The 9,792-nt window shown below is 36.5% G+C and overlaps 1 protein-coding gene across 1 annotated transcript in view; it reads left to right on the top strand.

Moving 5' to 3' along the window:
- Dach1 (dachshund family transcription factor 1) overlaps nt 1–9,792 on the top strand; it is a 412,826-nt gene that overhangs the window by 1,060 nt on the left and 401,974 nt on the right. The window contains exon 2 of the mRNA XM_029556895.1: nt 3–413. Coding sequence (XP_029412755.1) covers nt 3–413 — 411 coding nt within the window. The remainder of the gene's footprint in view (nt 1–2; nt 414–9,792) is intronic.

Genomic DNA, 9,792 nt, shown 5'->3' on the forward strand with positions numbered 1-9,792 from the left:
AGCAGCAGCAGCAGCAGCAGCAGCAGCAGCAGCAGCAGTAGCAGCAGCAGCAGCTGCGGCCCCCTCCCCGGGAAACCCGTGTACTCAACCCCGTCCCCAGTGGAAAACACCCCCCAGAATAATGAGTGCAAAATGGTGGATCTGAGGGGGGCCAAAGTGGCTTCCTTCACAGTGGAGGGCTGCGAGCTGATCTGCCTGCCCCAGGCTTTCGACCTGTTCCTGAAGCACTTGGTGGGGGGCTTGCACACGGTCTACACCAAGCTGAAGAGGTTGGAGATCACGCCGGTGGTGTGCAATGTGGAGCAGGTTCGCATCCTGAGGGGACTGGGCGCCATCCAGCCGGGAGTGAACCGCTGCAAACTCATCTCTAGGAAGGACTTCGAGACCCTCTACAATGACTGCACCAACGCCAGGTAAAGAACCGAGGGAACCTCCTGCCGCCCGGGCCGGCCCTTTCCCTCCCTCCTCTCTCCTTTCCCTAGCTCCCTTCCCTGCGCCGCCGGTTCCGCGCGCCGGAGAGCTGCGCACCCCAGCGAGCGCGACCCTCACCCCTCTGTTCCCTGGGCCCAACCGACCCCTAGGACAAGATAGCACCTCTCCAGGCCAGATCTAACTCTTCCGGCCGAGTCCTCCCTGATCTCCCTAGGGCGTTGGGACTCTGCTGCGGTGGCACTTGGGAACCCCAAGCCTTGGGATGGAGAGAATGGGATGCAGGAGGAAAGCATCCTTCCAGGAGTCAAAGCCCCTTCCCTTCCCGGGCGCGCTGACGACTGGCACCTCCCTTGGAACCACTGCCCCGCGTGTACACGCCCAGGACCCGGGTTCTACCCGGGGGCACTCTTGGGGAGAAGGGAGATCATCACCCCAGCCCCACTGGCTTCGAGAAGCTAGGAGAAGCGCTCCTGGCTAGGGGTTCTCTAGGAGCCAAGGGATTGGGCTGGCACCCCAGGCGTGCACGCACGTGAGGAGGGGGGCCGTACTCAAGAAGGCAAGAAGTCCGGGGGCCATCCCGGGAGTCATGCAGGGCGTTCATCTCTGTGCCCTAGGGAAACCTGGGGAGGGGAGGGGACAGTCAGTGTGTGTGCGCATGTGTGCGTGTGTCCACGTGTGAGTGAGTATGTGTAAAGGAAATAAAAGTACGTTTGCTCTGGGGCAGGTGTGAGGGCACCAGAAGATTTTGCTCAGGAGATGACCTGGTGCCTCAAGAAAGCTGAAATGGAGAGATGAGGAAGGAAGAACACAGATCGCTCACTCTCTTTCCAAAGTGCAATTTTCCCGTTCCATTTTTCTTTCTTCTTTTTCAGAGGTTAGTAGCTCAGGAAAAGAGCAGGTGCACGTTTTGTCCTGGGATGCTTTAGGGAGTTCCCGGCCTTCCCCAACCCGGTGAAGTGCGTGCACGGAGGTGGGGGGACTGTCCCCCGACAGACCAGTTTTATGCTAATGAATGCTCCTTGGGGGAGGATCTACCGAGAGGGGGCGGGAGTGGGGCAACTTGTCAGTTTCGGGGTAGAAATGATCATCCTACCCCCTGTATGGTTCCGCTTTGTCCCCAGTGCTCGCTTCTGGGAAGAGCCAAAGGAGAAGTTCAGAGGTTGTGGGACAAAGAAAGCAGGGAAGTTAGAGATCTGAAGCAGGCACTTGGGAATTAGGCACAAAAACTGAGAAGCAACTTTGATACCTTTAAAATAAGTTTTAATACTCAGAGAAGGAAAACAGGAGTTCTTAAGAAAGAGAAGGAAACTGAGAAGGAAAGGCCAGAAATGAGACCAGAAGGTGAATGGGGGTCAGAAAGCCATTAGCTAGTTCTTCCTTGGGGGGTGGGGGTGGGGGAGTCTTTCTTAGGGCCCAAGAAGGACAGGAAAAGGATAAGAACTCCACTTCAGCTAATTTCTTACCCCGACCTAACTAGAAATTATTTTCTTTGTTTGGGTTTCTTTCCACGGACCAAGGGTGATTTGAACCTTCAACAGACTCTCTCTCTTCTCCCCCCCCCCCCCCTGCGGGCAGGCACATGCTGGCTCCATATACAGACAGATGGCAGTAGGGATGGGTCAGCATCCTGACTACTAAATGTCATTTAGAAGATAATTGTCGTTTTTTTGGTGGCCCAGAAGATAAACTATTTGCCCAAAATCTATCCTAAAATCTAGCTGAAGCAAGGGAAAAGTCTGTTCTCAAGTTGTTATGAACAACGAAAGGTAAAATTGGAAGTCAGTTCAGATAGGATTGTCATAAAATTTACTAAACTGACAAATTGAAATGCTTTTTTTTCTCTTTACTAATAGAACATCCTACTCTTCCGCCAGTCTTCTTTGTGGGTTTCTTAAGGAACACATTATACAGGGTAGTCAATGATCATTTCACAGAAGTCTAACACACACACACACACACACACACAACTGCTTGAGAAAATTTTCTTCAATGACTGCATGTTATAATCAATGTAAAACTCAGTCTTTTTTGTTTTCTAAATATTGGCCAAGCCCTTAAGTTGAAGTCCTCATCATATAGTTGGAGGATAGTCCTGAAGTTACCAGTTTTTAAAAAGTTTTCTTTTCACTGCCTCTGCTTCTTGCCCTCCTTCACTCCTTCATCTTCTCTTTCTTATTCTTCTCCTCCTCCCTTCTTTTTTTCTTCCCCTAAGATTCTCAATAGCTCTAGAGTCCAAGCTTACAGGACCAAAGATAAGTTAAACCTTGGGGAACTGTGTATCATATCTCAGCACCATTCTAATTATTACACTTCACTTGGCCTTCATGATTAAATAGCTTTACAATTCTCTTTCAACTTATTCTAAAGTATGGGAAGTATTGATTTACTACTGAGTTTTGATTTTGTATCAACTAACAAGTGTGCTCACCTTAAATACATGAAAATACTGCAGTCATTAACCTGAGAAGACATAAGCAAATATCTACTTAAGTTTTCCTAATTCTACCCTGGCTAAGGAAGTAGAAAATTTGTAATTAAACATTCTTGCACCAAATACACAGTTTGCATTGTCAAGCATTTCTGTTTTTAATGGTAATTATAAGTAGTATTACTTTCATTTATTTTGAAAACAATAGCCTAAATGATTTGCATCTTGATGTCGAAAAGCTAAAATTACTTTGCCATTTAAATCCAGTTTATGCCTTTGCTGCTAGGATTCCTTTTTTATTTACCTGGATATTCAGATTTATTTTACCCTAGTTTCTCTCTAGCCCAGCTACTTAACAGACCTAGGGAAAAATTTATGCATAGTATCAGCAAAAATGTATAAGAAGTATATAAAATTACCTGTACATATTTACCTACATATATACATGTGTGCTGTGTGTGTATGCATAATGTGTGTGTGAAACATCAAATCTTAACACACTCAGAAGCTTCTGAGTCTAATGAAGAATCTTAGCGATATTTAATTATCAAGTTATCTGTGGAACAAAGATGATACTAAAGAAAAGAAACCTTAATAAACTTGTTCAGAGGTGACTCATTAACTTAGTGGCAAACCTTAGAGTTAATTTTATTTGCTTGGGGCTATTGTATTAGTATGCTCTATGAAAATTGGAGTGAATATTGGAGCCATCTGTCATTACCACAAGGAGATGCAAAAGACCTGCTGGATAGTAAATCTAAAAATATAGGTCTCAAAACAAGAAAGAAAATATAAGAAAATTCATTTAAAAGTTGTTAAAAGCAAAGTCTGACCTTGATCAGCTTCCACCAATTATTATTTTAAAACTAAACATTAGTTGCATGAACTTGGCTGTTGCAACAGAGGTCAGTTAATTAACTGCTAACCATTAAATAACAACAAAAAAGAAAAGTAATTATGTACATGATCAAGTCTGTTTAAATCAGTCAATTGCTGGTTTGTAGATTTGGGTTGAGGTTCGATTTTTCTGTGAATTCGTGTAATAAAAAGTGACTTTTGCAGTATGCTATCTGAAATGCTTATTTCCTTGATTATTGTTAGAAGGTGATTTTGTCTCAGAATCTTTCAAACTAGAATGCGATTTAGCATCTATATAGTCCTAGACTTTTGGAGTTGTAAACTTAAATAGATTATAGTTTCTTACATCCAACATTTTACTCATATACGTCTATTCACAGTGTTCTTTTGTCTTTAAAGTTGATACCGTTCATGAACAGAAAATTGAAAGATTTGCAAAGCCTTTTATGTTTCAGTGGTCATATCTGAATATAATTTTGTTTTAAGAAGTACCTTTTCCCCAATTCTTGGCTTTATTTTTCTTGTCAGGGGTTTTAATAAAGATAGAAAGCTGGGACAGTATTTATTTAACATTTTCCTTGTTGGCTGCTTTTCAGTGACATTGGAGTTAGTCATCAATAGAGGTACTGGCAACACAAATCCAGAATCAGTCACTCCTAACAGACGCTGATGATGCTTGGCACAGAGAAATTCAAGAATTACTTCATATAAAGAAACTATGCTTTTGAAGTTTTTGTATTACACTAGATTAATGGTTCCTATAAAGCCAAGTGTCTCATTTTATAACATTTCAAACAGAAAATGACATGAATAGAAGACTAAGCCATAAAATGTGAAAGTTAGTTTGGTTCCACAACTTATTTCTTTCTACTTTAAAAATGTTAGCAAACAATAGTTTAATAACTAATATGTGAATGATGTATGAGAATATCCCCTAAGATAAACATTTGCCAAATTATATTATAAGCCATAGTTCTAATGTTATTTAGATAATATCTATCCAGCCTGTTTGCTTCCTTAAAATTTGCCTCCAATTGTATCATAATCATTATTGTAAAAAATACATGTGGTTAGGAAAATGTTTTATTTTCAGAGCTCTACACTTTCAGTAAGTGCTCTGAGACAAGAAATTTGATTTTCACAAATGATATTTTATTTTGTGAAGCTTCAATGTAGCTAAAATAAAACAGACAGGCTTTTCCCTACCTGACTTCCTTTACAAACTGCTTTTAACATTTGATAGAGAATTTTAAAATCATTTTTTAGTAGTCCATGCTGCTGTTGTTTTTTGTTTTGTTTGTTTTTGTTGTTTAATCTACTGAATTTCATGGAAGTTGAAGTTGCATGTAAATAAATCAGTGAGACAAATATTAGCCACTCTCTTTTTGCCTCACTTACCTCCCCCTGTCCCCTGGGATGTGACACCCAATATTGATTAAAGTCTTGGCAGGATTTGAAAATAAATCACTCCTCTCTTTGGCGATTTACTACGTGTGATTCACCAGCATACAAAAACATAATGTTCCAGATTGTCTCTCACTTGATGTTTTCCTTCTGGAATGTAAGTAGCATTGGTAAATTAGCTTAATGTGCAACCACGTAGTTGTCATTTAAGAATGCTTTGTGATTTGACTATCAATCAGCATTATTTTGCTCTCTCAAGTTATTTTATTCATTTCCTAGAGTTGCCTTTTCCAATGCAGTAAAATAGTTATTTTAATAGCATTAGATGAGCAACTGAACTATTGCAAAATACATTAGGAAATGGAACTCTCACAGGTTGTAAGTTGCCTCAGTTTGAGTCTTTGAAGAAAGCGGTTTGAAATGTGCCTTCTAAGTAGGTTCCAGTGAGTCTTCTACTTTTCATTATATATATATATATTTATTTATTTTACAATTTTTATGTTATGAAAATTTTATTTTCCAAAGTTATTGTTCTCAGACTGCTATCTCAAAAATGTCACATCAAATTATATGCTTTTGAAGTGGTAGATGATGTAGAAGTTGCTATGAATTATTTGAGTACTTAAGTCAAGGTTTTATCATTTTATATTTGAATTGTTATAAAATAATAGAATGAGTTTAGCATTGGATATAATGTACCAGTTTCTAATCTGAGGTAATGGATTCTGATTGGTCAGTTTGGGTTACACATAGGTAAGAATATATTCTTACATAAATACTACAAACAATATTCTAGGTAAGAATACATTCATATTTTCAGTCTTTAAGATTACGTTTAGACACTTCTTCCATATTTGTTACATTTGTTGATTAATTGTTTAAAAGAGAAATGTTGAATTAAAAGCAACCTAACTGAACTTAGAGAAGTATAATATCCAAGGCTCTGTTAATGTACAGATACATATATTTCAGGCATGGCAGTCTGTCTGAAAACCTGTATTTCATTCAGATTCTTTTATTTTCCCCTCTCAATTTTCCAGAAGTAATTCTAGTCAAAAGTGTTTTTTTTTTATGATACAAGATCTGATTTTTTAAAAATAGCAACTCTTATTTGCTAATATTTGCTTTTTGATATTACCTACAAGAATGACTTTGTTAGAACAGTAAAACTTGTTATCATATCATTGTGTTGGGAAACAACAAGCATAAGATATTTATAGTTAGGTGTAGTAACCTAGTATTAGATTAAGTGATCTGTCACTTTTTCTGAACTGTTTTTTTTTTTTAAAGAGCATTCTGACAAACTGTTAAGTATGTGTCCATTGCTGCTTAGTTGTAGACGGTGCTTGATTAACTTTATGTATACATGTTCAATTAAAGTATACATGCAATCATCTGAAAAAATAACCCAAATTATCCAAGATAACCCAAGTAATCCAAGATCGAGGAACTTCAGACTGGGTGCATTTAACTTTCTTGGTATATTTTGATGAATTTCTTTAGAAGAGGCACTGGCCTTAGTCTTCTCAATTTGCCAATTAAAAAATAAGCTTTAGATTTTTTAACTTGAACATTGAATTGAAACCGAATATAGTGGATGAAGTTTGTTGAACTTGTGTTCTTGTTGCATTTCAATCCAAAATGACTTGGAGTTGATCTAGGATTTCAATCTATGATTCTTTTGTACATTTAAATGTGTGAAACCTGATAGCAAGGTGTAAAAGCCAACTTATTAAACCTGAAAATTCTCTATGCCAATGTTCAATTGGGCTTGCATTTTGGAATAAGCATATTGAAGTGTTTTAAACTGTGCAGCACAGCATCACACTGAATAACCAGTTGCTTTAAAAATAATTTTGGAGAGCAATGATGAGAAAGAGACAGAGAGACAGAGACAGAGAGACAGAGACAGGGAGACAGAGGGAGGTATCATTGTCTAGGCTGAATATAATACCTCGGAGATATTCCATGTTTCTAGAAAAAGGTTAAATTGCAATAAGCCAGGCACAGAAAGACAAATGCTGCATTATTGAATTATGTGTCAAATTTTAAAAAGTTGAATTTAAAGAAGCAGAGAGTAGAATGGTGATTACCAGGGGTTGAGAGAGATATTGGTCAAAGGATACATAATTTTATCTAAGTAAGTGGAGTAAGTTCAGGAGCTTTGTTGCACAGCATGGTGACTATAAGTAAATCATTCACAATCTAGTAGATAATTTTGAAAACACTGTGTTTATTTGATAAAATTGGATATGCTGTTAGATCATTATTTTTATATAGTAAACATTGAAATAGGCAGTAGAATAAATTGATTCATTTTGATAAGTCATCAAGTAATGGAATTTTTCCTTACTGTAAATAAGTAAACATAAAGTATTAACAAATCATTATCTTGTCTTTGACTTTATATAGTATCAAATGTTTCTAAATAACGGGGTTTTTCCATAACAGTAGGAAAAAATAGCCTCACTGTTTTTCAAGGACTATTAAAGCATATCTCAGGAAAGTGTACCAGTTGAAAGGCAACTATTAAATGGACACATATAGAAACTTCTGGGATAAATACTTAATTCAAGTTAAGGGTTATATCTTAACTCAAAGGAAGAATAATATTAATCAAGAAATATTTTATTCACCCAGAAAAATGAAATATTTTGTTAAAATCTTGAATAATATCCTAACTTCTATTAACAACAATAAAGGGACTGTATTATTAATAGTTTGATATTTTAAACCCATTTCATTGATGTGCAAATCAAGTAAATAACTTTAAGGTGAAATTTTTGAACTCATAACAGTTCTGCTAAAATGTACTGAAACTTCAATTTTATTCTTATTCTGTATTTTAAAATCTTGGATTTAAAAAAATTGTTTAAGCTTTACTTTCAGAAGCAATATTTCTTGAGTTAGACACTTGCTAACATCTTAGACGTTTGAATTTTAAAGGAATAACTTGGATGTCTTTAAATTTTCACATTATTAGCCACATATGTAATATGGAATGTTCTTGTGTAAGCAACAGGTGTATAATTTTTATCAACATCTTAAGAGATCTGTGTAGATATTTTTCTTCATATTAATTTTTTCCCATTTGTAGTCAATTTATTGATTATATAAATAATTAGGTACAATTTTGAGAAACCTTTACATATATGTACATTTGTATATCCATAACTGTAGGGTATAGGGCCAGGGACAAATAATCTACTGATAAAGTTGATGATAATTTTCTTTTTGTAGTTCATAGACAAACAAAATGAATTTACAAACATTTTATTTTTCTTTGTGATCGCATTTTCAAAGGAAAGGAAATCTAATTCTAGAGTGAAAGAAATCATCTCTACTTAAATCTTTCAAAACATAATTATAACATACAAGTTTACATAATCAGGACAGTGACTAAAATTTTCCAAAACCTTCATTTTTATCACAACTAAAAAGAACTGTTAATTATCTGCTAAAGTACATATTTGAGACTTATTTTATTTGTATGAAATGGACATGAAACTATTGGGTGCAGGAATCTGAATGTCACTGAGCAGCACTAAGTGTGCTTAATGTGCTTGCTCTGCTGCTCTTGTTGGCTTATCTCATCTCTTCTTGGACTTTAGAGCAAGCATATCCTTCAGAATCATTGTATACATGACAGGAAAACAATTTTATAACCTAAAAAATCAGCTTCTTCTAAAAGCTTTTCCATCAATGACATGAGTTGAGGATGAGGTCAATGGGTTAATCTTCAGGTCTACATAAGGAGATGTATATTACCACTTCTTGCAGTAGACTGTAATTGTCTTTGAAAACACCTGGTAAAAGTCCAGATAAATTGAAATCAATTACTTTCTCAATCATTCCATGGCATTTGTCAAGTCATTACATCACCAGTGAAAGTATAAGCACGTAATATTTTTCTTTTTCTTGTCAGAGAGGAAAAGGTTATAAGATGGTGTTTATTTAAACATTTCAGATTTATTTAAGGCCTCTGGAATTAAAACTGAGAGAACCAAATAGATAATAGATATACTTTATAGCCAGTTATTTTAGGGGAAGGCTATCTTTGCATGGGATTATTCAAATAGAAATGAATGTATGTAGCCTCACATTTTACATCATCTGGTGTGCAATATGCTAAAAGTGGAAAAGATAAAGAATTAGAATACTTTCATATTATTTTATTATTTGAAAGCTTTGTAAGCACTGATACTTTATTCCTATCCTCCAAGTGTGTTCTGACAAGTGAGAATGATAATCAAAGATGAATATATGTCTGATGTTCACTTATTTTTTTTTCTTCACACATTGACAGTACATGCAGATTTGAACTTGTAGCAAGGAACAGCGCTTCCATGCTTCAAATTGCCAAAAGACCCCCAGGGATAGAAACTTGACCTGCTTTTATGAAACCATAGAATTACATTTATACAAGTTACCCCATGGGAAAAGCATGAACTGATCCCAATTCAAACCTTAATATTGGAGCCTTCTGGGTCAAATTTGATTTTTTTTGTAACACCTGTTTGGCTACCATATTAAGTAACCTGATATTCTTAGGGAATTTAAAAATCTCATCCATAAATGATATTTCTCTGTTAATATCAAATACCATTAAAATTTTGAAGTGATTTAAGTTTCCTCTCATTATTCTGTTAATTTTTCAGGATAATATATAT

Source organism: Nannospalax galili, unplaced genomic scaffold, assembly GCF_000622305.1.
Source record: "Nannospalax galili isolate Female #2095 unplaced genomic scaffold, S.galili_v1.0 scaffold246, whole genome shotgun sequence".
Taxonomy (NCBI): domain Eukaryota; kingdom Metazoa; phylum Chordata; class Mammalia; order Rodentia; family Spalacidae; genus Nannospalax; species Nannospalax galili.